The sequence below is a fragment of the Cololabis saira genome, chromosome 10 (assembly GCF_033807715.1).
Source record: "Cololabis saira isolate AMF1-May2022 chromosome 10, fColSai1.1, whole genome shotgun sequence".
NCBI classification, from domain to species: domain Eukaryota; kingdom Metazoa; phylum Chordata; class Actinopteri; order Beloniformes; family Belonidae; genus Cololabis; species Cololabis saira.
Window position 1 is genome coordinate 30,537,451 of NC_084596.1, and position 27,986 is coordinate 30,565,436.

General features: G+C 37.9%; 3 protein-coding genes across 9 annotated transcripts; 2 read left to right on the forward strand and 1 right to left on the reverse strand.

Annotated features, from left to right (window-relative positions):
• Positions 1–3,148: 3,148 nt before the first annotated feature.
• Positions 3,149–17,926, reverse strand: LOC133451980 (outer dense fiber protein 2-like). Of its 7 annotated transcripts, XM_061731155.1 has the most exons (19): positions 17,855–17,919; positions 17,655–17,754; positions 16,603–16,762; positions 16,365–16,488; positions 16,105–16,236; positions 15,903–15,977; positions 14,652–14,723; positions 14,446–14,562; positions 14,169–14,354; positions 13,960–14,069; positions 13,732–13,867; positions 13,508–13,618; positions 12,838–12,942; positions 12,329–12,487; positions 10,954–11,054; positions 10,678–10,840; positions 10,384–10,509; positions 10,067–10,245; positions 3,149–3,455 (listed from the first exon to the last, which is right to left on the reverse strand). In XM_061731155.1, exons 3-18 carry the CDS (start codon positions 16,758–16,760, stop codon positions 10,072–10,074), a joined length of 2,049 nt encoding a protein of 682 aa, XP_061587139.1. In that variant the 5' UTR covers positions 16,761–16,762; positions 17,655–17,754; positions 17,855–17,919; the 3' UTR covers positions 3,149–3,455; positions 10,067–10,071. The 7 variants fall into 7 exon arrangements, with proteins under 7 accessions (XP_061587139.1, XP_061587136.1, XP_061587135.1 ...); XM_061731152.1 differs by lacking the exon at positions 3,149–3,455 and having other exon boundaries at positions 8,651–10,245; positions 17,660–17,754; XM_061731151.1 differs by lacking the exon at positions 3,149–3,455 and having other exon boundaries at positions 8,651–10,245.
• Positions 4,352–7,071, forward strand: LOC133451979 (CCN family member 1-like). The gene is made up of 5 exons (XM_061731150.1): positions 4,352–4,488; positions 4,594–4,807; positions 4,894–5,232; positions 5,335–5,531; positions 5,653–7,071. Exons 1-5 carry the CDS (start codon positions 4,447–4,449, stop codon positions 5,953–5,955), a joined length of 1,095 nt encoding a protein of 364 aa, XP_061587134.1. The 5' UTR covers positions 4,352–4,446; the 3' UTR covers positions 5,956–7,071.
• A 196-nt stretch (positions 17,927–18,122) lies between the features above and the next one.
• ift22 (intraflagellar transport 22 homolog (Chlamydomonas)) lies at positions 18,123–20,707 on the forward strand. The gene is made up of 5 exons (XM_061731158.1): positions 18,123–18,340; positions 19,243–19,325; positions 19,548–19,631; positions 19,742–19,944; positions 20,024–20,707. The coding sequence occupies exons 1-5, from the start codon at positions 18,302–18,304 to the stop codon at positions 20,170–20,172; spliced, it is 558 nt and encodes a 185-aa protein (XP_061587142.1). The 5' UTR covers positions 18,123–18,301; the 3' UTR covers positions 20,173–20,707.
• The last annotated feature ends 7,279 nt before the right edge of the window (positions 20,708–27,986 follow it).

The window sequence follows — 27,986 nt, forward strand, 5'->3', positions numbered from 1 at the left end:
GTTCAAGAACCCAGTCGGATATTATTTGAGCTTTTATGACATGGTGCATTATCCTGCTGGAAGTAGCCATCAGAAGATATGTTCAACATGGTTGTGGTGTTTAGGTGATGCTCAGTTGGTGCTAAGGGGCCCAAAACTATTTCCAGAAATTGTCTCCCACACCATTACACCGCCACCTTTAAGACTGCACTGTTGATACAAGGCAGGACTGATCCACACCTTTTAATACAACACATTTTTATCTGAATGTTAAACTGAAATTGAGATTAATCAGACCAGGCAACGTTTTTCTGATCTTCTGTAGTTCAATTATGATGAGCCTGTGTGAATTGTAGCCTCAGTTTCCTGTTCAACAATAGGGTGGTGTGGTCTGCTGTCGTTGTACCCAGGTCATCTCCCTGGGCTCTCACACGAGGATCATCGAGGAGCAAAAAACTGCCCAAAAACTCTTCCTTTTGGCATCATTTCTCTTCCGCTCTACATACTTGACCTCTCCTCTTCAGCTCATCCTAAACCTTTAGCTTTCTTGTCCCTTTAAAGCTCAATCTGCTGCTTCTAGTATCTAAACACATGCCTGTTGTCATGGATCGTTGTTTTAACAAGTATCTTAATTAGCCAGAATCAACAGTGCATATCCTCCAGGTAGAACAGCATCCAAAACAGCGTGCAAAAATCTTTCAATAATCATAGTTTAAACACATAAAAGCCCAGTAAAAAGACCAAATGTGACAGATTAATTTCAGTTAAATTCAATTTTATCTGTATAGGGTCTATTACAATACAAATGGTCTCTAGTCCCTTTCCAGAAAACCAGAGCATGACCCTGAGCAATTATTACATAATGGCAGGTAAAAACTCACAATGCAGGAGAAAAACCTTAAGCCAAACAGTGGCAAGGAAAAACTCCCCTTTAAGAGGGAAGAAACCCTGAGCAGGACCAGGCTCATAAGGGGGGACCCTCCTGCTGAGGGCCAGGGTAGAGCAGGAAAAGGGAGATAGAAAAGAGAGGATGAAGAACAGAGAGAGGAGAGACACAGATCAGCTGCAATAGGCTGTTAATCATGTGATCTATCATCACATGCCCTGCCATGTGCCAAAGTGTCTCTGGGCAAGAAACTGAACCCCACTTTGCCTCAGTTGCCCCAGCTACTCATCAGTCTAGTCCCAAGCCCTGATAAATGACGAGAGCTGTGTCAGGAAGGGCATCCAATGTAAAACCTACAGTATATATATATATATATATATATATATATATATATATATATATATATATATATATATATATATATATATATATATATATATATATATATATATATATATATATATATATATATATATATATATATATATATATATATAAGTTACTATTCCTGAGCTTAGAAACAATGTGTCTCCAGACTGGAGCTTTTACCTCTCATAATTGATTTTACAGTCCAGCAATTTGTAGAGATTGTAGTGAGATGCTCCTTAAATGACACACGCTAAAAGGTCAGATTGTTAGTGAAGTGTTGTAACCTATAGGTGTAAAAACAAATGGTAAATGGCAACACACCATCAATAGAAACGGACGATAAAATGCCAACTTTTTCTCCGTAAATGCTTCATCACATTTGATACAATTTTTGCCAAACAGCACAATGAAGCAGTCTGAAAATAATGAACAAAGGCAAGTTTATTTCTATAGCAGAATTCAACAATTCGATTCACAGTGCTTTACAAATACATTAAAACATACCTACAATGCATGATTCAAATTTTAAACAAATAACAATAATTATAATAAGATAAGTTAATAAAATACAATAAAATAAAATAAAACAGCCAGCTGTGAGTTTCCCATTAACTCTGTACTGACTTATGAATGGCCTTGGCCATTTGGAATAACTTCTCATTACTATTTTCATGTGGTCTGTATGTATTTCTGAAGGCTGTATTACCAACAATCCTTCAGGAAAAATTAAGCTATATAGGGCATAGGAATAAGCCAAAACTGTGTGAATGGAACATCCAAACTCCTGTTTTAGATTCTCATGGTGCTTGTTATATGTCCAACGTTCTCTTTACCTAACATGGTTCTGCAAATTCTTTTCCTACAGCTTTGGTGGGAAAAGTTTCCACTCCAAACCACAATAGTCAGTGATTTCCAGGCCTCAGTGAGTGCACCAAGCTCACGCTTGATTACTCTTCATGTGGTTGAGCTGGCGCTGACTCAAAATGGCCTTTGTAACCTCAGTTAGATAAGGAGACAGATCCAGTCTGCTCTGCCTCTCTGTTCTTAAAGGTTCTGATGAAAGAGAAGACATTTTTTTCTTCCTGATAGTTTTCTCTTTTTGTTTGATGTGGCTAGAGGAGGATGCTTTTCATCCAAATATTTCAAAGAAACCTGAGAGAAATATTGCATTCGGGCATGGTACAAGGTTCTTATCTTTCTCCTTTTTTAGATTTGCATGTTCTCCTTCAGGCCGCACAAATAATCCTCTGGATTTGAATATTCCACGAGGCTCTTTCTTAAAAAAGACGATCAAAATCAGACATTAATCCAAAGCAAAATCCTTCTGGATCTTCTTAGGTGACAGAGTGAAATTTCATCTTTTTTACTTTAATACTAGCAAGGTCAGATAATACAAACAGCCCACACAGGCAACATGCAATAGTCTAAACACACCTTCAACAGTATTAGAAATTCAGTTGCTCATAGAAATATGTAGCTTTTCTTCAATATTTATGTCAGAACTTGCAGCACCCTGCTGTTGAATCCCATAAAGTACCGAGATTCATGTATAAGCTGATGCTGGAATATTTCATGTGTCAGTAATAAATGCGTGTCTTTTGTGTCCCACATAACCACATATGGTGTACCACCAGCAGATCAGGACATGGACACTTTTCCACATGGCTGTCATGAGAGGAGTGTAAGAAAGGTGCAGAGGACAGGAAACAAGTATATCCTGCTTACTTTCTGGAATAGCTGCAAAAACCTGCAACTTATCACTTTCCTCAACCACTATAGGAAGGTTACTAACAGACAATCGTATATGAAAAGTAAAACAGAGGGTAATAAATGCAACATTTCATAATAAAAACAACATAATAACAATGGATTAATGCTAACCATGCTAATATATGTGTACAGAAATAACCCTCTTCTATTAAAACAGCACATTAAGTAATTCCTTATCAATAGATACCAACAACCCAAAGAACTAACTGCAACTAAAATACTGCACACATATTTAACAAGTTGCACTTGACACATTATACAGAAAGTAAGAGACTGAATAAGACAAAAGTCTGTGTCATACAACTATCAGGGATTTGGGACAGCTGTGTTGCGGAGTGTACAGTCGATTGTCCTCCAACCAGAAGGTTGTTAGGTCATTCTCCAGCGGGACCGCTGGACCCCATATTTCCCACCGCGCTACCACAGCCAGCAACCAGTGCCGGCCACAAGCCTGGATAAATGAGGAGGGTCGTGTCAGGAAGGGCATCAAGCATAAAACTTGTAAAACTCAAAACCAGCATATAGAATATAATGATCCAGTGTGGCAACCCCTAAAAAAGGAAGAAAAAAAAAAAGATTTTTTACATAGCCACTAAGGGGTCACTATAGCCAGCGCTCACGTAGTGCAGGTTCCAAGTGTAGATAAATGGAGGTTGTGTCATGAAGACCTCAGCAAATGTAAAACCTACAGCAAATTAATATGCAGAGCACAACGATCCACTGTGGGAACTCCTTAATGGAAAAAAATCCAAAATAAATTGCTTGACTTTACATTTGTCATGGAATTATCTGCTTTTTTCCCATATTAACATTTTTTATTTACCTCTACTATATGCCATATCAGGTTTAAAGTGCAGCAAGAAATGAAAAGTGTGTAATAAAAGTCATACCCCTAGTCTTATCTTTTAGCATCCAGCCTAATAAGTCTGTTTGTATTAATATCAGAAGATGATAAAAAAAGGTGAATTATATCTTCAAAAATTGCAAAAGAACAACAACCAAAAAATCTATACTTACACAAGGCAACAATGATCTAACAAAACAAGAAAATATTAACAGAGAGCACATTTAGCAGGAAATATAATTTTCATGCAATGCACATGCAATTAAAACATCATCTACTATACTTTAATTTCACGTTATTGGAGAAACTTAAAAGATTTGATTTGGTTCAGCCTGACTGCAGAGCAGATTTAGTTTGTTAAATAAGAGGGGGCGCTGAACAGAAGCTTTACAGGGTGGTTCTTGGCACATGAACTCAGAGATGGAGGAGGGGGAACTTTCTGCTGTGCTCATGGCAGAACGTGTACAGAAACATTCCTCTCATAGTTTTTGGACACCTCTTCAACTTCATACGTCACATCTGCTCGGAGTGAATAAAAGGAGACTCTAAAAGAGAGAGAACGAGCACAGCCGGCTCGGAGGAAAATCGTCTTCCAGAGATGTTGAGCGTATTCGTCCTTGTGATCCTCTGCGTTGCACTGGTGAGATAGAGATCAGTGGTCATCCACAGGATGCTGGATTAAGTGTTTTGTAGCTTTTGGAGGAAAACAAATACTGAATGGAAAAGTGATGCTTTGTCTCATCAGGTGTCAGCCTCATGCCCCACAGACTGCCGGTGTCCGTCTGAAGTCCCTGTGTGTGCAGCAGGAGTGAGTCTGGTGCTCGACAGCTGTGGATGCTGTCAGGTTTGTGCGCGGCAGCTCTTTGAAGACTGCAGCAAGAGACAGCCTTGTGACACAGCAAAGGGACTGGATTGCAACTTTGGAGGCGGACATGGTTCGGCTACAGGCATCTGTCGAGGTGAGCTGACTTCTGCTTTCTTCTATTGTACACATATTGCTCTTGTACCTCATTTTAAACCAAACTTCCCCTGTCTTCCTTTGCAGCGAAATCAGACGGGAGAACTTGCGAGTTTAACAGCAGGATTCACCAGAACGGGGAAACATTCCGTCCGAACTGCAAATACCAGTGCACTTGCATGGATGGTTCTGTCGGGTGCATCTCCCTGTGTCCTCAGAAGGTCTCACTGTCCAAACTGGGGTGTGCCAAGCCAATGCAGGTCAAAGTGTGGGGTCAGTGCTGTGAACAACTCATCTGCCCTGATGATGCAAAGACAGAGAGGTCCACAACCAGAAAACACAGCCAAGACAAAACATCAGAAGATGACCTGACAACCAAAAATGACCTACTGCCTGTGTGGACAGGAGCATTAAAGTCTTTACCTGGTGAGCACTTTGACATATAATCCTTTTTGATGTACATTGCATAGATAGCTTTTTTTCCACATTCACTCTTGTTGAACCATTTTTGGTTAAACCCACTTACAGCCTTGAGGAGTCATCCAATGGGCCGCATTCTTGCAAGAGGAGTCCAATGTGTACCATACACCACGCCCTGGTCACCCTGCTCCAAATCCTGCAACACCGGAGTCTCCACTAGGTCAACCAACAACAATGTCCAGTGTAAACTGGTGACAGAAACTCGAGTGTGTGAGATCCAACCCTGCAAACACATTCCCTCCAAGGTACGTGTGCAAGATTTAATGTTTTGCATAATACACATTATCATCTTCCTTATTTCTGAACAAGGTTCTATCCCCTTTCACACATTTAACCCCGTGGTTTTGGACTTTTCCCCTCTTACAGAAAGCTAAGAAATGCAACCACCAAGGAAAAGCCACCCAGCCAGTTAAACTGTCCTATGCAGGCTGCCGTAGCCTGAAGAGGTTTCAGTTAACGGACTGCGGGTCCTGCTCACACGGGAAATGCTGCCGGCCAAACAAGACTCAGGCTCCATCAGTCCGTTTTCAATGCAAAAATGGAGAGACCTTCAGGAGGAAGGTGATGTTGACGGAGTCTTGCAGTTGTGACGACAGCTGCTCCAGCACCAATCAAAAGCCACTTGGCGTCAACAAACTTTTTAATGATATCTACAAACCGAAAATGTAAAGTGTGATTTAACGGATCATTCCAGAGTTAAGACAACCCTAAGTCCGTCATTGGATGGTAAGGAGTGGAAACATTTGGTAGGGAACAAAACAACAATTTTGGCTTTTGATGAGACTCAAATATCTTTCCACATTTGAACTTTTTGAGTGTACAAAAACTGACTGTATAGCACTGTATAGCAAAAAACCCATAACATTTCGGTACAGTGTCTTACCTGACATCTTTATTCAGTCACTGTTATCTTACAGTAAGTCTGCACGAATTTACAACTGAATTTCACATAAACTAGTGTCAACAGATACAAGACGGGAGTTCATGGCCTTTTCTTTCATAGAACTGGATCAGTACTTAGATATTTATGGTAAAGCAGGCAAGTGTTAGAAGTAGCGGCCACATGTCTTCTGCATCTATTGACAATTTTCATGGCACCAGTAATCGACTTGTACAGACATATAGCAGGGTGGCAGCAGGTGGAAAAAGATCCCTGTACAGGGATTATTTGTACACTTACAAAGTTGAAGTGATCTGGGTTTGTCTCCAGGGTCCATATCTACACTTATAACAGTTAAGTGGAATTATATTTTTTTTGTCTCAGAGATTTAAAATAGCAATTTTATCCTGACATAGGTCTATTGCGAACATTAGAAGTGCGAACATTAAATACTATTACCTGCAAACATAAATTCAGTTCTCACTCAAAACTGCTTTGATTCATGTCATTTTTGTCCCTAATTAAAGTTTGAACTCCCTACCATTTAATAATACATATAGGGTTGTTTTATTTCTGGAATGTTCCTTTAAATAAAGTGGAGATTTATTAATGGGCTAACATGAGTTTGGTGAACTTATGAATATGCTTTTGCTTCATAATACTGGAGTCTTCTGATTTGCTTCTTTGTGGAGCTTTTGTTATGAAACTTTTTTTTGTGTAAGTCTTATTTGATATATTTAAGCCTTTCTTTGCAAGATTTGTCACACCGAACCATGGTAATGAAATACTGAGGACTGCTTTATTTATAAGGATTTTTTGTTACATAGAGATACAGAATAGTCTTGTTGATGTTATCGCTTGCTCTGCTTTCTATGCAATTTTCTGAAATAAAAGTGATGAAGTGTTTTGTGTGTAAACTGGCCATTCTGCTGAATTTTCTTTAGAAAGACATTTTAAATACTTTCAAAGATACTGCTGTCCGTGAATATTACACGTAACTTCACTTGGAACATACAGTCATATGCTGCAATACGTACTCCAGGAGAAAAAAAGAAAGGAAAAAAAGAAAAATAATAAAGTCCTCATGAGGTCAATAACAGTTTTCATTGGGAAATAGGCTATTTGGTTTCTTCAGCATCTGGATGAGCCACCTAGTAGAGGACCTACATGTTAGCGAATATTAATCCAAATGACTTCATGCTGTGATGCATATGGTGGGCAAAAGCTGCAAGTTTCTGTTTAATGACAACGTTATATAGTTGCATAGGTCATCTAAACTTTCTATAAAGATTTGTTATATGCAAGTTAGAAAACACTAGCATGAAATCCGTAATTACTTTGAGTGAATGCAAATAATCAATGGAAATGTTTTAAATACATGAAACAAAGATGCCTCTGTTTTTGCCAGTTGGCTCTTCATAACTCAATTCTTTAGGAAAAAGTCAAATTTATCGGAGCCAAAACCTCAGGGTGTGCCCGTTGCAGCGCTGAATGGTGATACCACCCAGCTGCCCAAAGTTAGCAAGCCCTTCTTTTCTTCCCTTTTCCAGCCAACAGCAGATGGTTGCAAATTCCCAAAGCGATCAACAGAATTACGTAAACGGGCAAGGGCCATGACAGCAAAAAGGGGAAAAAAAAGAAGTAGTACTGACGCACACAGAGATGAAATGGTTCCATCCCTTGACGGAGAGCACAAAAGCTCTTTGTCTCTGAAAACATGCGGAGCCGTGCTCACTCAAGAAAGTATGTCTGTTGCAAAAACATCAATACCTCACAGGGGTCTGAACTCGCAGAAGTTTATTACCATAGATACGGTCGGAAATCACAAGCAGCAATGACAGAACAAGAAGAAACAAGACAACAACTTCACACAAACCTCTGTAACTTATAGCAGAGGTTCAATTAATTGCTCTGAAGTCTCAGCAACAAGGTCCTATGAAAACATGCCAGCAGCAGGGTACGCCTCTGGGTTGGGAAATATCCCACGGTTTCATGTATCTCAATAATTAAGCAACCTAAGCTCCACAATTGACAGCTAAACTATTAATTCTGAGCCTCATTCATCTCAGTCCAACAGAGAACAAATAATAAAAGACAGTTGATACACACCACACCTTCTATGACTGTAATAGAAACAGACAGTTGTTTCTTTTTAACATTTAGAAGGATAATTAGCAGATTTATGATGATTTGACTCAGGGCAAACATAGAACAGCAATCACTTTAAAATGTAGCACCGCAGAGAGTTTGAGGACTTTCCAGATTTAAATTTTTTTTTAATAGCATGATTAGACGAGTCAAAGAAAAAAAAAAAAACAGAAATGGTAATTTATCTAAATTAATATTTGCTTTCAATGTCGAGTGTGAGCCTGTGGTGCAGGAATATTCGCAACCAAAAGCAGTTGATTAACGGTGCAGGTCGAGCAATTTCATCATATTCCTTTTTTTTCTAACCCTAACCCTAACCCTAACCCTAACCCACAATCAGGTGATTAAATTTATGGTTTATAGTTCTCATATTTTTTTTGTAAATGACAAAAACAATCAATCACACATTTTTGGTATTTCTCATAAAAGTTTGTTTCACATTAAGTTCTAGTCCTTCCATAAAATAATACTTTAAAACTTACTATTTTGGTGCAGGGGGGCACCTTTTTGATTGTTTTGGTTGTTGAAGTTTTATAACAGTAATTAACCTGATAATCTGTGGCACCGATTACACTTTAGAAACGATCCAATGACTGTTGAGGAAAAAAATAAACAAAACAGGTTTGATTATCCAACGTTTTGTCGGGATGTGCTGGACGGTTATTCTGTTTATTTAAAATTGCTTATCTTTGCTTAAATTTGAAGGTGGTCCTCTGCTGTTACTCCCCTGTTCCACCTTGGGAGGTAGGAACGGAGGCGTGATGAGGAAGAAGTGAATGCTGTCTGCAAAAGAAACGCAGAAAGGCATAACAGCAGTGCACGGATGACTACAACACAGGAGAGCTCCAGTTCATGTTTATACCACAATCTCTGTGTGAAGGCGGCTATTGACAGAACGCCATACCATCCCAAAAAAAGCAAAACAGCTCCTAACCACGATACTACAAGACTAGGGGGTCCCGATGCCTGACCTTTTTTTAAAAGGTCATGATAAGTACAGAGAAGTTTAAAAGGCAAACCAAACTTTTAAGTGCCACTGGATTTATTCATATAACATTTGCCTCCCAAGCACTATTTCTATTGGCTAACAACTGTTTTCTTGAAGTTCAAATTGTTGGATTGAAAAAAGCTTTACACCTGGTGCCAGTCGCAAAACGATGAACCAAGAGCATAAAGCATCCGACACTTGAGAATTAAGTATTTCAAAATAAAGGAGTTCTCCTGAGTGGAACATCGCTTCTCTTCTCCGCAGCGTGAAGCTTAATTTATGCTTTGAAAAAGAAGTCTATGAAACATCAGAAATCCTTTTAATTAACTAAATAGTGACTTTAGGTAATCAAATGGCAACATGTATAACTCTTTACGCCTATAACTCAGACTGAAAGAGAGGAAGTATTTATTTCATATCATTACTGAAAGTTAAAATTTATGCAACCGGCTCATTGTCACCTGAGAGGAAGTAGCACCAGGAGTTTGCAGTCCAGAATGTGCAAACATTTAAAAACATTGCGCAGCATTTCTTGGTACCTGAGGCAAAACAGTTATGAAAATCCTTCAATTAAAAAGAAAAAAAAAACATTCCCAGTCTTTGAAAAAAAGTCAAACTGTAAAGGTCATTCACCACACACGGTTCAATCTGATAAATAAAGGAAAGACCGATTTTAGTTCTTGTGAAAACGGTATAAAGTATTTTCTATATTTAACTCTTTATAAATATTGAAGTACACAAAACAACGGTTTATAAATGCAAACCTTGATCATTTTAGAAAATACGTTGATCCAAAAGTTGACGTCTGCTGCCCTTCATCAAACATTGTCGTATAAGAGCTTTTAAGGAAATCGATGTAGTTCTGAATGCTTCGTTTGCTGCTCTCTGATTGGTCCAGGCTGAGCTGCAGGTCCTTCAGGCGCACCTCAAACTGCTTCTCTGCCTGGAAATGGTGAATTGCGACCCAGACAAAAAGCATGTTTTTTCCCTTTAATCAGATTTGAACGTAATGATGAAAGATCATGTGCTTACAGCAAGCTGAAGTCTAATGCACATGCATCCACAACATCATCATATTTACCGTTAGCTTGCTCTGGCGAAGAAGCCTCAGCTCATTATCTCTTCTGCTCTTCTCAGCTTCCAGCTCCAGTATTTTTGTCTGAAGGCCTTCCTCTTTGGAAGAAGTCTGATCTTTTACTTTGCTAACCTGGATGGTGAAAAGTGGTCAATATTATAGTTAGATTTAACAGGCCAGTATACTTATAACAACAGATACAGAGCTTCTTTTTGTTTGGATTTAGACTTAAAACACTTTTGGACTCTCTAACTGACACCTCCTGGTTCAGACATTGCTGTGGTGTAATCGGGGTTCTACCTGCTGTCTGACATCTGATAACGCTGCTTCCAGCTGCCGACTCAGGGCCTGACACTCCGACGAGCGCTGATCGAGCTGCCTGTTGCTGTAGCTCAGAGCTTCTTCCTGAGCTGCAAGTCTCCGTACCAGCTCAAAGTTCTCCTGCGTCAGCTTATCCATCGTGCTAAACAAAACAAACAAAAAAATTAAAAAACCACAGACACAGAACCAGCATGTTAAAAAAAGGTTCATATTAAATCTGTAAGAGGTGGGAAACTCTTGATAGCTGCTGCTTACATTTGAAGAGAGTTTCCTTTTGCTTGTAGCTGCAAATTGGCTTCATGAATGGACTCATTCATCCTCACAGATGATCCCAGTTGTTTAGTTTGACCATCGATCTGTGTATGCAAAGTGAAAAATTCAACCTCATATACTCTTTGTTCATGCAAATGATGATGTCATATCACACTCAGAGCTGGGGAAAATAACCAACAGGTAAAGTAAAGGAGACATATGTCCATTTATAAACAGTTGACACTTTCCTGAAATCTTATTGAAATGTGCATGACATTATTTGGCGAAATTGTCACTAAAATCCAGTAATCCAGCTCCGTTTTCCAGGCCTAACAGCTAGTGTTGGGAGTCACTAGTCACTAAACTCCACTCCAACCTTCTGTTTTGCAGCATGTACCGCTTCTGATGTCAGCCATGCACATATGCTTTGGACGCAAATTAAAATCCAGCAACCCCTGAAGTATAGAATGTCTCATGAAATTATACAGATAAATACATTTCCCTGGTTTACAATTTCAGCGGGCTGAGGTTGTCAAGACAGAGAACTGCAAATACGAATGCTGAAGCAGTGAAACTGTTATTTTAACCCTTCAAATCACGGCGTATGTCCAGTTTAAACAAAAAAACAAAAGGGAAAAACTAAGCTTTAATGTCAGTCATTACTGTGTTTAAGTTTTTACAGGCAATAATGAAGAACTATCGCTTGTATGGGCAAGTTTGTTTTTATAATAATTACAGGCTACAATGTAGGTTTGAATTAAGGAAGAAATAGGAATTTGATATTTCCTCCCTACAGGAAAGTAAAAAAAATAATAAGAAACTGCCTACAAGAAGTAGGAATAGTTAATTGAACAATAAAATGGTTGATTAAAAAATGTACTGCCAATAGGGAATCCAAACCCAAACAAACATATTTCCCATTTCCAATTTAAAGGTATGGATGGATAGAAAGATAGAAAGGTTGGATATTTCTACTCTAAACTGTCTGGACAGCTCACTGAATGTGACATTTTCATACCATTGTGGGGTTTTTCCCCCTTCTCCTTCTTAATATGTCCCCTTTAGTGTTGGTTGCCACAGTCTTGCTAACACAACGTGAGCAATTTTCAAGTAATCAAACTGGTATTTTTAGGGAGAAAAAAAAACCGATGTGGATGAAAGAAAATAACTCGCACAACAATCACAGATAGCACAAACTGGAACACCTTACTAATGCTGCACTTCAATTAGGATATTTACTTGGGTTATTACAGCCACCACAACTCACAGCAAGACCACACAGCAACACGGACCAACAGACACGGAGGGCTTTACTACCACCTTGTGGTCAGATGTTGGAACAACTACTTTTGCATTCCACATCCTCTGTGAGAGCTACCTTAGCCTGCAGTTGCTTAATGGACTCTGACTTTTCTGAGCAATTCCTCTCGGAGAGTTGCAGGTTCTCCTGGCATTCGAGGAGACTGTGCTCGGCTGCACTCAGTAACTCAGGGTAAGCCTTCAGCTCGTCCACACGGCCCTGCAGCTCCTGCCTCACCTAGGCCCCGGAGGAGGGTGGCAGACGGAGTCGGGAACAGACACAGAATTAACTAGGAGATTTATAAACACCTCTCCAAGAGAAGCTCGCATTTGTGAGGAGTGCTGAAAGCATGCAAACTTTGCCACTGGCAGCCCAGAATTACTGTAGATTAAATTTGCCAAAACACATGCAGATCCATGCGTTGTGCGGTTGAAACAGAACCGTAGCAGAGCACTGAGTGACCTTTCAGCAGAAGCACAAAGAGAGCTGACATACTTGAAAACAGTGCAACAGTTATGCTTGCATTTTTTTAAACAAACTGTAATCAATTACTTCAAATCATTCAGAAACCAAAAGCAGAAGAGTACCTTCTCAACTTCTGCCTCTTTCCCATCTCGTGCCCTTTCTATCTCTCTTAAAATATATCCATATTTTGTTCTTAGATCATCAATTTCAGCTTGAAGATCTGCAACCTAAAGAAGAAAAAAATAAAAAAGATTATTGTGAAACCTGCTATTCTCAGACCTGTAATCCACAAATACACATTATTCATTTATTCGGGATTCTGAAAGACCAAATTCAACTTTACATGTGTTAGTAAATAAAAGTATACAGAAGAACTTATTCATTGACCGACTGTTGACCGACAATTGCCTTTTATTTAAAAGCAATACTTACTTATCTATAAAAATGGCCGTCATATGTGCAATAATCTGTCAACCACAGTGCAATAACTTAATTTAATCTTACCAAATAACTTGGTTAATTATCCACTGTTCATTTCTATCTTCTCTAATATATATTTTATTTGATATTATATAAAATATATATTTTGTTATCCAATCTTGTGTTTTTACATTTATTTTCCTTTTTACCCTCTGTGTGCAGAGTCTTGTTGTGCAAGCTGCTGGAGACTGAATTTCCCAGAGGGAGTCATCCCAAAGGAATCAATGAAGTTGAGTCTAAGTCTTTGTTTCATTCTAGTTATTTTTTCCCCTCCAAATTATGCGCCTACAGCAATAAATACAGAAAATGAACCTGATACTGGCACTGCTCGGCTTGACGGGTCCTGTCTTGGGAAACGATCTTCTCTTCTACGAGGGCAGACTCACAATCGGCGAGCTCCTGCTCCAAACGAGCCACAGATACCTGCAGTCACGCATTAATTTAAATGCTTTTAGTAGTAGGGACTACAACCTGAAATGATGTGGTCTCCAGAACAACAAAAAAAAAAGACTTTAAACTTCTGTCCTTCCTCATACCTTGAGTGCTTCATTACTGTTGCTCAGCTCGGCGTTGTCGGTGATGAGTTTGTCAACTTTTTGCGTCACAACTTCTTTAGCTGCAGTTAGCTCATCTTTCTCTCTCTGCAGCCTCAATGTCAAGTCTCCAATTTGACTGAACAAGCAAGAATTATCACAAAAAAAAGGTTTTAGCAGTAGTATATGCTGCTTAGTAATTGAAGTGATGTGTGTAAGGGAGATCCAAACCTTTTAAGTAAGTCTATCTGAGCAACAAGTTTGTTCTTCTCATCCGTCATCTGCTCCTTCTGCTCTCTTCTAGTGTCCCTCTCTGAATGGGCTTTAGCCAACTGAGCATCCTGGATGTCAAAGCAATATCCAGAACCGTGAAACCATGATGAAAGTTTGTTAAAGAATAAATAAATAAATAAATAATTTCAGACATTTTAATTTCATACCTTCTCCTTTAACTGTGCATAACATTTTTCGATTGCAGCTTCAAACCTCTCAGCTCTCTGTTTCTGGGCTCGGGTCGCCTTTTTGAGAGATTCTTTGTCATGTGCCGCCTTTTCAGTCAGAGAGCCCATAAAAATGTTTAGCTCATCAATGGTCATCTTTTGTTCTACCACTGTTCTCTCCAGAGTCTAGACAAACACCACAAGTCCATAAGTGTACATAATATTCTTGGACATTTTTCAAAAGTTGAATATTAGAGCTGTTTAAAGAATCTGGTACCCGTAACTGTACAGTCAGGCGGTTGTTTTCAGCTTCCTTGTTGCGTAGCTGCCCTTGGAGGTGAGCACGAGTCGCTTCCACAGACTTGGTCAGGTGAACAGCGCTCTTGATGTTCTCCTGTGGAAGTCAACATACTCTCTTAAATGCAATGATTTCATTGTTTAGCCACAACATTTGTATTGAAACATCAGCACTGCCTACTGTACCTGTTCCTCTTTCCGTTGAACCATCAGTTCCTCAATCTTCCTTTCGGCCCCGCTCAAATGTTTTTGTAAACGCTTGGGGAGGGAAACAAGTGCATTGTCTTTAAGTTTTAAAAGTAACCACTTCTTTATGCCTCTCAAATTTCAGTTTTTCCATCATCAATGCCCATCAGTGTCAGTGTGCTTGTATTTGTGAGCCAGCTCTTGACATGTCATCTGATTGGCTCTTACATACTGAATTGCTCAAACCACCGCAAAATACTTGAATTCCCCATATTATAGTTTCCCTGACTTTTAATGGTTCAAAGATTATTTGCAGCATTATATGCCATTTATGCCATTAAGTTGCCTAATAAGTGGTGCACACCTGAAAAAATATGCTTAAAATGCAATGTTTTTTTTTCCTATTAATTTAATTTGATTTAAAGTACAAGACAACTACATCTGGACCCTTCAAAGGGTCTCTCCTTTAGTCAGTGTGAGGTTGTGCATTGCAGTTACCGCCCATCCCCCTAGCTCATTGCCTCAGTTGGCTTTGGTACCCTCATTACTTACATTTCAGAAGTGTATTGCAACAGTAGTTGCAGCTGAGGGAGGGTGGGTAAATGTGCTTGCCCTCCAACTCAAAGGTTGCTGATTGCTCACCAAGTCTATCGTGTGCAAAAATGTCATTAAGACCGCACAGTGTCATCAGCTAGTGTTCTCATAATACTGATCCCAAGCTCGGAAAAATGGGGAGGATCATGCAACATGATGATCTGCTGTAGCCATTTCTAAAGGGTAAAGGTCAAAGCAGGTTACTTTGTTTTTTTTAGGTCCAACTGGTGTGGATGGCCTTGCCATCCAGCAGTTATATTGATTTGGGCACAACAAGGAGGTGTGATGAACAACTCAGCAGAAGTCCTGCTGCAATTTAAACTTGATTGGTTCAGAAAAAAGTCAGCAAAATGGGGACATCAAGCATGAGAATAGAGGTTGAGAAAGTGAAATGCAAAGCTCGAGTGGCCATTCAACGAGGCACCCTGAAGGACAAAAGAGGCTGTGCAATCCAGAAAACCATAGATTTTGTTTTTGTGGGGGAGGATGAGTCACAGGTAATGGCAAACTAGTTAATTGCAGGACTTGGCCAAGATAAACCTCAGAGTTTCAAAATGCATAATATATGGTCCTCAATTGCTAAGTCAATGTTTTTCATAATCAAGATTTCCACTTAATTTATTTTTAATGTTGTTATAAACATAATTAAACAGTCACCTCATTTTCACTTTCAGCCTCAGTGATCTTCTTTAGCAAGTTGTCCATCTGTTGATCTGCATCAATTCGTTTAGTCTTTAGGGTGGAAAAGTGTGACATTAAAAGCAGGTGATGGTAAAATTAAAAAACACATTTCATAAATTCCCAAGAGGCATTTATGCAGTGTTTTGTAATGAAATGATACAATATAACTACAACCAACCTCTGTATCTTGGAGTTTTTTCAGCTTCTGTCGCACAGACTTATTTATTCTTCTGAAATCTTCTAACTTTTCCTGCAAAAGTCCCCTTTGTCTTGTCATTAGATGCTTGTTTATGGCAGATTTTCTTGGATCCTTAATAAACAGAATGCATATATTAAATACAAAACAAACAAATAAAACACACCTAAAACAACTATTTCCAATGTGGGAAAAACGTGTTTACACCCAATTTCAAGCATGCAAAATTAAAGGAAACATACAGCAAATTCATTTTCTATTGCATCTTTGAAAGACACCAGCTGTATTGCTGCAGAGTTGGCAGCTGCTTCTGAATCAATCAGTAGTTTTAGGAAAGTGCTCTTCCCATCCGTGACATTTCCACAACTAAATGACATACAGGAAAGAAGTAAAATGCTCCAAGTTAGTAAGTTTATAGCGACTATAGGGGTTTAAAGCTTGTGAAATAAGGCAACGTGTTTATGGATCAGAGGACCTCACCAAGTAATATCAGACTCAGTTCTTGTCTGACTGCTGTGTGCCCTGCTCCCTCTTCCCAGCTCATGACTGAAGTCCAGCTCTCCACGACTCAGAGTCCCATCCTCCCCGTTGGAGCTGAAACCAAGGGGGGGACTCTGGAGCTCACTCTCTGGAGACATACCTAGTATCACCAACACAACACAACAACATGCAGAATATGTTGTAGAAGTGAAAGCTCAAACAGAGGAGACACACCTGTACAGAGGTTTGATTTGATTTGATTAGATTTTTATTTTTGTACATGTAAAAAACAACACTTCAAGAGAAGTTTAGAAAACAAAACAACAAAACAAAGAATTTCATCCTTTAACACTTGATATCTTAGTTTACATGTGCAAAAAAGGAGTAGGAAGAAGTGTAAACTTATTTAATCCTACCCCCATTCACTAATCATTTAACCCATATTTATAAATACTCACACACTGTACTCACACTGCTAAATAACAGTATTATTATATACTGTAATTATACTCACAGACATACATATACATACATACACATAGTTGAATATTTCTATATATTTGTACACACATGCCCATATAAATATTTATATAAATATACTTATTTATACTATACTGTCTCTATTAACTGCATCTGCTCTATATCTATGTATAATCACACACACATATATACTGTATATATATATATATATATATATATATATATATATATATATATATATATATATATATATATATATATATATATATATATATATATATATATAACATAAATATAAACAAATCTACCCATTCACCCTGTAGTGTTATTTGCAGGCCCCTAAAGTCGCTAAACCCCTTCCTCTTTGTACCTCGTGAAAATCCTGTTTTTATATTTATTTTTAAACTGCTTAATGTTTGGACATTGTTTTAATTCTGAATCCATTCTGTTCCATAGTTTAACTACACTGACTGATATAGAAAATCTTTTCATTGTTGTTCGTGTTCTACGAGTCTTAAAATTTAGAGTTTACATTTTTGTTTTGATAAATTATACACAATTAAATTACATACCGTACTTTTAAGGTTTCTTCTTGAGCCAGAAAGCCAGAAGTCAAGCAGCTAATGAGCTTATTCCATGACAACAGACGAGGCCGCGACGCTTTGCGCTGCACTAATTTTACGAACAAGCAAATAACGTATAAACCTGTAAAGATTAACCAAATATCTTACAAAAAAAGATTCAAACAAAAAAAAGGTAAAGTATTACTCACGCTTATGTTTTGTGTCTATTCGGTTGTGATCAGCTTCTCGAATCTAGAGAGGCACTTTCCGATGCTCGAGCCTGATTGGCCACGTTGGAAGTGACGTAACTACGCCAACTACTGTTCTCGCTGTTGATTGGTTACCCAAGCTGAAAATGGGCGGGGCTATGTTTGAGTATAGTTTCAAGCAACCAATGGGGAGGGAAAGAAGCAGAGGGGCTGGTCGAAACCATAGCAACGATGCGGAAGTTTACTACCACCTTATTTTGGGGTTAGCTGCTCTCGCATTACAGCAACATACAAAGCTCATTTTGTCTTTTTTCAGGGTTGTAAGTCAAAATCTAACACATCGTTTAACGCTCAATCATTCAGAACAATGGCTTACGTTTACTACTGATAGTTTTTTTCAACTAAACTTTGATTTAATGGTTAATTGTCGGCTTTTCTCGAGTGGAAATGTTCAAAGCAAAGATACTATTCATTGGTCCAAACGAGGTATGTGCATGTTCATGTCATACTGTAGTGTGTATTCTTAACTTGTTGCATATTCAATTACTTACATTTTTGTCAGGTTATTTGTACTTGCTTACCTTCCTTTGTTACCTCTCACCATCTCCAGTCTGAGCTTTTCTACATTATATATCTACATTCAAATAAAACGTTTCTTTGAATATGTAAAGACGGTGCTCAGGTGCGGGTTTAAGTAGGGTACTTGAGCTTACGTATTTCTAATGTATGGCACCAAACCTATTGCTATCGTAATAGATGAATAATGATAATTTTATTTGTTCTATTAATTGTCCAGTTTACACGACCACACTTATTGAAAAGAAAGAAAGAAGCTAACTTCAAGAGTTCATGTCCTGCCATAATGCTTTGCCACGAAGAACACGTTTTAGAGTACAATAAGTGTAAAAAATCTATGTTAAGTAAAACTTCAAAAAGTTAACGACTACTACCACTGTCTTGTTTACTTAAATGGCAGTATGTGGTGCATGATTACATTTTGAAAATGCAAATGCATCATGAGCTTATCTTATGATTTGTTAATCAAACCCTTATCTGTAAAATTCAGCTTTAATGCTCCAAAGATCTGGAACAAACTGAAACCCTCAGTTCGTTTAAATCAAGATTAAAAACGAATTTGTTTACAGTTGCCTTTGAGGGAAATATTCAAACTATTCTGAATTTAACTTTAAACGATGTTCATTTTAGTACTCAATTGTAACTTGTTGCTGAAATGTGCTATATAAATAAACTTGCCTTGCCTAAAGTTAGTTGTGACTGCATCTGTCAAACAGGAATAATTAAGTGAAATGATAACAGCTGGGGAAAAAATAAACAAAATAAAAAACTGGACAGTTTCATAAGTAATAAATAATCTGTCTGTCTTTCAGAGTGGGAAAACCATTCTCGCAAACTTCCTCTCCAACGCAACAGAAAATGTGGGCGGCGAATACAGACCCACTCAAGGAGTCAGGTACAAACTGTCTCAAATTAATGGCATTCCACATTTTAGCCAACCTCAATAAAGCTTTGACAATCTGGAAACATCATTGTGCAACCAAATGTTCAGAATGTCAGTTTGGTGTGATATAAGTTATTTCAGTTATCAACAATCAAAATAACATTTCACGTGTATTTTTTTCTAGAAGTATTAGATTTTTAAACACTAAATGCTGCCACTTTCTACTTCTCCAAGGATATTGGAATTTGAGTCACAGCCTGAGGGGAGCGGTGACAAGACATGTGAAGTTGAACTTTGGGACTGCTCAGGGAATTTCAAGTAAGTTAAATATACCAACCCCATTTCAGAAGTCTTATTTTTTCATTCTTTGCTTGTCTCAAATAGTATACAATGCATGAATGCAGTTCAAGTATCTTCTCTACATGCAGATTTGAATCATGCTGGCCTGCAATCGTGAAGGACTGCAGTGGCGTGGTGATCATTTTTAATCCAGACATTCCCAGTCATCTCAAAGAAATCGAAACGTGGCATTCCATGTTCATCTCCTCTCAAGCTTTGCAGGATACCCGTTGTCTGCTCATAGCTCACCACAAGCCCGGCAGTGAAGTCGAAGGTGGACGGCTGCCTTTAGGTAACAGCAGGTTTTCCAGACTGGCTGCATGAGAATTTGCTACTTTTCTGGGCTAACATATTTATTCATTTTGATGCAGCCTCAAATCTGAGCAGACTGCCGCTGATTCACTCCAATCTGGAAGAAGAGCCTGAGGAAGTGAGGCAGGCTTTCCACAGATACCTGGGAAGCGTTGTAAAGGCAATGTCAGAGAGTCGGGAGCAAGAGGAGATGTCCATCATTATGTAGCAGTAAAATCTATAAAGCCTGTATTATATTTAAAACACACAATGTTGAGATCTTGTTTGTCAGCTGTGCAAAATATATTCCAACTTTGCTGCAACCCTATTTTTTCTCCACAATTTGATCTTTCTGCTTATTTTTGGTTTTATACATTTTTGTAAGTATTTTGTGAATAAAATGCTATAACCCAGTTCACTCTGGAAAACAACAACCAAGAGCCCAAAAATGTGTTTCTTCTCTAGTTGTAAGTTATGCTTATTTGACAATCAAGTGGAAGTTATTGACAATGTGCTGATCAGAAATGCAAAAGATGAAAATTAAGTTCAATATTTCAACATTGTATCTAATTATAGCTCCTTTTCTAGAAGCACTTTGCAATGAAGAATCACATCAACACCTCAGTCGTCACACGTCTGTTCCTCAAGGTATCTTACTTCAAAAGAAACAGGAACACTACTTTCAGTCACAAGAAACTGCTTTAATGACATAATCTAGAAAAATAGATAGTTGTCATAGGGCCTGGTAATGTTACACAAAATATTGCTTAAAACTTTGCATCCATACAATCAGCAGAGTAAGATTTGTATGAATTTGAGTCATTTGTATTGGACTTGATGTATCTTTTGTCAGCTATCATTAAAACACCGCACCATGCAGGAACTCCATTTCTGTCACCAACAAAATTTATGCTTCTGTTCTCAGTTTGAGAAGGTCCCCGGTTCGACTCCCAGGCCCGGCAGGGGCCTTTCTGTGTGGAGTTTGCATGTTCTCCCCGTGCTTGCGTGGGTTTTCTCCGGGTACTCCGGCTTCCTCCCACAGTCCAAAAACATGCATATTTAGGTTAATCGGTGATTCTAAATTGCCCGTAGGTGTGAGCGTGAGTGTGATTGTGAGCATGGTTTGTATGTCTATATGTGGCCCTGCGATGGACTGGTGACCTGTCCAGGGTGTAACCCCTGCCTCTCACCTAAAATAAGCTGGGATAGGCTCCAGCAGACCCCCGTGACCCCGCAAGGGATAAAGCGGGTAAGATAATGAATGAATGAATGAATGAATGTTCTCAGTTTGTTCATTTATTTGAGTATTTGATGCAAGCGGCACATTGAGGATGAGACATCTGAGCTAAGTCCCCGCATTTTGCACATTTATCACACATCAAAGTAATTTGATTTTTTTCATTTGCTAGCTCGGTGTGAATCAGGATATTACACCCGTTATGGTGAAGTAATATTCCTTAATATAAAATGTTTTTAGGTTTAAAGCAGCACAGAGGAAGTTTTACATTATTATTATGTTTTTTTTTATTAGCTCAGATGGTCCCAGAGTAGGTTAAGTCATTTTTGCAACCCTGCGTAAAATGTACTCTTATTTTGTTCCGCCAATCTATCCCTTTCTCTTTAGTCAATTCTGTCTGGAGTTTCTTGATGTGCACTCTAAATCCGAGCTAGTTTCATCATTGTTGATGTGTGACATAAAAAATTATGAATTATTTTTATTTCTTCCTATTCCTTTGCGAACATGTCAAGACTGCTTCTGCTACAAAAGACTGTGTCTTTTTCATTCCAGATTTGAGTATGTATAAGCATGTCAGTTACTTCTTACTGCCATCATGTTCGAAATAAAGACTTTTGAATTGAATTGAATTGAATTAATGAAATAATTACACATTCCTTCCAACTCAGCTGAAATGGACGTTTTTACATGAAGACAAAAGAACTAAATTCTCCTTGGTGATGTTTTAACTGATACACATTTAAAATGCAACTAAACTGGGACAAAAGAGGTCATGAAGCAAATGAGACAGTGAACAAATTATCAAGCAGATATATCAATTTATTAACATAATTTATTATTCCCAATTATTCTAACTAATCTGTTCAAAGTGCTAATAGGATCTGTAGTTATAATCCTTTTAAACATCTACATCAGTCAGTCAGTCATTTCATTTTTTCACAAACATAGTCCAAAACAGATACCTAAACAAAGTAATTTTGTACATTTCCATACATCTTCAACATGTTATATACAAGGCTATGTACACACACACACACACACACACACACGCACACACACAGGTCAATAGTGAAAGGCTCATTTGTGCAATATGCCGTGACAATAGCTATCGTAACATAAGAGTGAAAGTAATGTCAGTCATTTACTGCAACTGAAAGGTTAAACAAACATTAGCCTCGCTTATCAGGCCATGTTTGAGCGGTGCTTTATATTTTCATGTCTAATCTGGAAGATGAGACAAGGTAAACAAGGACCTCATGAGAGTTTTGTAAATACTGTCAACATCCAGCAGAGGGTCGTAATCTGTTTTAAATTGAAGACAGAGAGTTTTCTGGTTATTAAGGCTCTATTGCCATCGCAAAACAGACCAACAAACCTTTAACAAAATACTATACATTGTTTGTTTCTTGGTATTTGTGTTTTCTGTAAAGGAACTTAACTTACCTGTTTACATGTAAACTTCATAATGACTCATAACTGATACCACACAGGTGAAATATTTAAATTAAAATTTTATTTAAATTAAATTAAATTAAATTGAATCCAGCTTTAAAGAGAGCTAAGAGGGATTTCGTTATAATTGACTACAGAACCTTGGCTGAAATAAAAGTGGGGATTAAAAAGGATATCCTTTATTCGGTTAATATTTCAAAGAGAGTAGTTTCCTGACTACCAAACAGAGAAAATCTTTTCACTCCTTCCACATTCTGTATCCAAGCACAACGGACTCTGAAATGTCTGATAGGCCAGTATATATACTGACTAAACTTTTCAGCATATACAGTACGCTGCTTGTTATTAGTATATTGCACTTGAATTTGAAAATTTGAGTTAGCCATTTTTCTTTTTGATCTGGATAAAGAAGATTCTGGTGCCAGACCTATGAAAGATATTTATATTTGCATTTAACACAGGCCAGGGCAGAGCGGTTGATAACTTGACCAAAGAAAGGAGCCGAGCTGGTGGACTTGGCCCTGGATGTAGTGAAAAAAGAGGCAGAGGGCAGTGGCCAACACATACACTCCCTGGGAGGAGGCCCAGGCTCTGGCACGGTCACGCCCTTCGCCAGCAAGATCCAAGAGAAGCCGTCCACAGCATGCTGTCCTCACCCAAGGTTCATATTATGCATTCAGATATGTCCAAATTAAATGTTTTACCTTTTGTCCTATTCCCTCATGCGTTAGCCACCAGTCATTTTTCCTTCCTGTGTGCGGCCTCTCAGTTCACGGTGCAGTCTCCGGCTGTAAACAGGATGTCTTTTCCCAGGCTGCACCTTTTCACGCCAGTTTTTTCCCCCTTGACCAGGTGAGGCAGTCAGGCAAGGATAGGCAGGTACTGTTCAGACACTCACACTTGTGTTGTAATTAGTGCTGTCAGGCGCTTAAAAAAAATCTAATTAATTGCAGGATTTATAATCAACATATTATATATATACATATATAATTAACACATTAACATAACATTTTAATCTCATATCTGCTAAAGGTCCCCAAATAAAGAATTCGAATTCTAGGACATTGCAAAATTGCAGTGCATGACTAATCAATTGAATACACTAATAAGAGAAGATTTGAAATCCACATTTTTATTGGTGAAGTGTGTTTCATAAATGAAATTCAAAAGAAAAAGCTCAAGCACATTAGCAAACCAATTAGGCCAGGTGCTTATTCAAAAATGCAATACAAATACAGTTAAATAAATAAAATTCTGAAATAAAATAGGCTGAGTCTCAAATAGGCACTTAAGCGGACTCTCAATTCAAAATTAAAACTAAAGCTGACTCAATACAGCAATTCAAGTGCTAGTACCTCTAACGTTTATGGGCCAAATTTCAAATGCTTGCGCATTTTGCCACTCATAATTAATTGCGCTAATTTTCATAACGCGTTAATTAGCAGTGTAATTAATTAATCTAATTAACACGCTAAACTGACAGCCCTAGTTGTAATCAGTTCATGTTACACTTGACATGAAACCTCACTGAAGCGTCAGGTACGACCTGGAGGACCAGTAGTGTCGGGATGCCCCTGAAGAAGGAAGGAACACTCAAGGAGGCTTTTGAATTAGTGGAAGAGTGGTTGCATGTGTGTTTCCTTGTATGCCAATTTGATTCTCATTATATATTTTAATACCAATTATTGCTGTGAAGTAAAAAACTCAATGAATCTGCCTTGTATCACCTCATGAGGGCACACTTCAACTCTCTGGTTCCTTTGGGTACTGTGTCGAGTTTATTGTCCTTTATGCAAACTTGTGTTCACAAGCAGTTTTAAAAACAGCAAAACAACCCACAAAAATCTATTTTGAGTTGAACAAAAATGACCATGGTTTTAGAAAAAAAAAAAAAGTCAGCCTGATTCATGTGAAGGTCATAAAAGAAAAAATGAAAAGAAATGCAGTTAAGGTTTTCGAAATTTCTATTTCAGACTCAGTAAAAAAACAAAAAAAAAACAACAAAAAGCCAGGTTGGATTTCATTCGGTGTAAATGTGAAAGTATTTGTGTGGAAACTGAGGCAAATTACAAACAGGCATCTGATGTAGTTGGAGACTGGGAAAAATGTCTTTTAAGTAATATATTGTGACTTAAATAAAAAAAGACAATAAAGAAAAATAAATAAATATATTAAATAAATAAATAAATAAATATAAATATATATATATATATATATATATATATATATATATATATATATATATATATATATATATATATATATATATATATATAACAACATATGAAAGAAAAGAAAACAGGACATATATAAATATGCAGCAGTCTCTAAAGGGAAACAAAAGTCCCAGAGATTTCGAAAATTACTGATTATTACTGACAATGAACTAATTCTTTTCATGTAAAAGATTCATTAAATGTTTCCCTCTGGGTAATCCAAATGTGCTTACGAGAGCAAGTTTTAGAAACAGAGACAGACAGAATTATGCACAAAGAGGAAGACAAAAAAAGAGAGAGAGAGAGAGAGAGAGAGAGAGAGAGAGAGAGAGAGAGAGAGAGAGAGAGAGAGAGAGAGAGAGAGAGAGAGAGAGGGAGAGGGAGGGAGAAAGGCTAAAGTGGAGTCTGCAGTGACGAAGTATCTCATTCATTAATGCTCTGAAATGGCGTGTACATGCAGATGTGATTAAAACAAATGACATCACCACCCGAGCCTTGGCAGTAAATACAAATACACACATTGAGCAGCAGCACAGGGCAGTAATCACCCTCAGCCCTGGGGCATGAAGCAAGATAAGGACCTCATTCAGTCTCTTGAAGGGAAGCGAAAAGCTCGTTGCCAAAAATGAGGTGATGAAATAATTTGCTTTAATCTCATATGTAGATATTTTTAAGTCTGAGACACCAGACAGATTTTTTTTTTCATTGCATGAATGTCTTCTTATTTTCACTTTTTGTTCTAATCAGTGTTTTTTCTCTCAAGAAGACCGCGTGCTTTCTCCCGGTCTCTGGCTTTTTTTCACATCCAGAATTAGTGTGTAGATAATCAGTCAGAGACAGACTGCAGTTTCCAACTTGCATAAAATTTGATCTCAGACACGGTCTGATTAGATTTCGCTTTCCTGTTTGTACAGTTCATCTGTGAGTCTCTGTGGTCAAGCAGCTTGACAAGGGGATCATTGTCTTTATTTACAAATTGGATGAAGTTGTTAAAGGAGAAACACAGAACAGTATGAGAAGTTAAATGAAACAGGATTGCAGAGGATTGTAACTCATGTCAGGGAGCTGTGCTCGGCACATTCGTGCGCTCAGTGAGTTTAACAAGACTGAATATGTTCCCGTCAGTGTAGAATGACGGGTGATTTTTTTCTCAGTGTCATTTAAATGCAGATCCATCAATGTCTCTTCAGGTTTTTATGTACAGGCAGCGGTTCTGAAAATTGTAATAACTACATTTATCAGTTGGACAAGATTTTTCTTTATATTTTTGTATTTTAAGCCATTCCTAGAGTGTCCCTTTTCTGAGATTTCTGCTTGAAAATGGAATTTAAGAGGTAAATCTCAGCAAAATACAAGGTATGTTTGAATAAATTTGGTATCATAAAATTACAGCAGAGGTGTAAAAATGGCTCCATATATAGCCAGTCTGGAGTAAATTAGGGCTTTGCATAACATAGTATGAATAAAAAAAGTAAATATACTCTATGTCTCTATATCCCTTTGGATTTATGTAGTGCAAAACTGAAAATTCAAGAAACCTTTTCTATAACATCTCACCATTTCTGCACCAAGAATTATCATCTGGCTGTCTATCAGTGTTTGGAAATGTTCTTAAAGAGCTATGGACTGATTTTCTGCAGTGGCTATTTTGGCACATTGTGGCATACCTGTGCTGCGAGATTGTTTGAGCAAGGAATCCCTCGAGTGATTTAGATGATTGATACCCATATGGAGAATCTTTCAAATTCACGTCACTTCCGGCATCATCCAGTCAGAATGAAGAAATGATCATGTTTCCTCTAGAAACTACTTGGTAATTTGGTGGATTACATTAGAATACTATTAACAATAGCAAAGCATCAGAATAAAGTAAAAATCAGCATTGTTTTTTTGTAGCAGTTTTTTGGCTGGTTCTTTAGCAAGTTTTTGTCATGATTCTAACACCACTGCAATCGGTGGAGTCTTAGTTTCTAATCAACGATAGTCTAGACTTTGTTGTGTGTAGCAGCAGGTATGGAAATAAGCTGGGACGGCCCAAAATCTAGTCTTTTTATAATGTGTTTGCAAAGTCATTGTTGGAATTGTGTGTCATTAAACTGGAAATGTGGTTTATAGGATTAAAAATGAGTTCTTTTGTGTTCATTTGGCATGTTAAATGCATATTTTGAATCATGTTGTGTGTGAATAAAAAGATATTTAAAGGAAGAATAAAGTCTATATAGGACGTAAAATACTACACACAACTTTTATGGAGATGCCCTTGGTTCCTCTTCCAGTCTGAGTGGAAAAGCAACATACAAGTCAGCCAAGCGGTCAGTATTCTTACCAGTGCCGCACTCCCCCATCGGTGCAGCAGAGTAACAGTAGCTGTTCATTTCTCAGAGTTAATAAGAGGTTGCTTACTGGGTAATTTCCACAAGACGTCAAATGTGATTTTTTTGGGGGGAACATCATTCGCGTTGTTGAATGTTGTTTCCTCTCTGATTGCTGATGGAGGTTATTAATGCCACTTTTATATGTGAACTTAACAAGAGTTTGATTAATTTTGCTGTAAAAGTTAAAGATGTGGTCAAAGTTAAAATAAGTGCATATAATGACAAGTACAGCTCTGTACTCTGACCACTTCCTTCCACCGCCCAGAACTTGGCACAATATTAGGAATAAATAAATAATTCATTCAAAGCCTTGAAAATAAGTTTCCTCAGTTTTCACTTTTGTACTGATTCTAGTCTAGCAGGTATGATAACTGGACTCTTGTGACTCTTGTGCTGTGTATGGGTGGTTGAGTGTGTTACATCAGTGTGCCACAGTTTCATCTAAAATTAGTTTTTGTGCAGCCTCTTCTTTTGTGCTCTCTTACTAAGAAGAGGCTTTTATAAATCTACATAATACCAACAGCAACAACTACAACATCATAATATGGGTAAGATACTGTGATGGACTGGGATAAACTCCAAAACAACCCCATGACCCTGTATACAATTAAAGCAGCTTCAAAATGAGTTAATTAATACATAAGTGATAACATATAAGAGTACTGTATCATTCTCAGCAAATATCCAGATCTCAGACAACATAATTGGTTGGTACCAAAAGAAAAAAAAGGAAAAAGAAGCAGATCTATCCTTATCAAGCTAG

Excerpts from the sequence above, each read along its gene's own strand:
- LOC133451979 (XM_061731150.1), top strand. The coding sequence starts at position 4,447 with ATGTTGAGCGTATTCGTCCTTGTGATCCTCTGCGTTGCACTG. Across the intron at positions 4,808-4,893 it reads GGCTACAGGCATCTGTCGAG|CGAAATCAGACGGGAGAACT; the intron begins GTGAGCTGACTT and ends CTTCCTTTGCAG. Across the intron at positions 5,233-5,334 it reads AGCATTAAAGTCTTTACCTG|CCTTGAGGAGTCATCCAATG; the intron begins GTGAGCACTTTG and ends ACCCACTTACAG.
- LOC133451980 (XM_061731155.1), bottom strand. The coding sequence starts at position 16,760 with ATGTCTCCAGAGAGTGAGCTCCAGAGTCCCCCCCTTGGTTTCAGCTCC. Across the intron at positions 16,237-16,364 it reads CAATAGAAAATGAATTTGCT|GATCCAAGAAAATCTGCCAT; the intron begins GTATGTTTCCTT and ends CTGTTTATTAAG. Across the intron at positions 11,055-12,328 it reads TTAAGCAACTGCAGGCTAAG|ATCGATGGTCAAACTAAACA; the intron begins GTAGCTCTCACA and ends TTGCATACACAG.
- ift22 (XM_061731158.1), top strand. The coding sequence starts at position 18,302 with ATGTTCAAAGCAAAGATACTATTCATTGGTCCAAACGAG. Across the intron at positions 18,341-19,242 it reads TATTCATTGGTCCAAACGAG|AGTGGGAAAACCATTCTCGC; the intron begins GTATGTGCATGT and ends TCTGTCTTTCAG. Across the intron at positions 19,632-19,741 it reads GACTGCTCAGGGAATTTCAA|ATTTGAATCATGCTGGCCTG; the intron begins GTAAGTTAAATA and ends CTCTACATGCAG.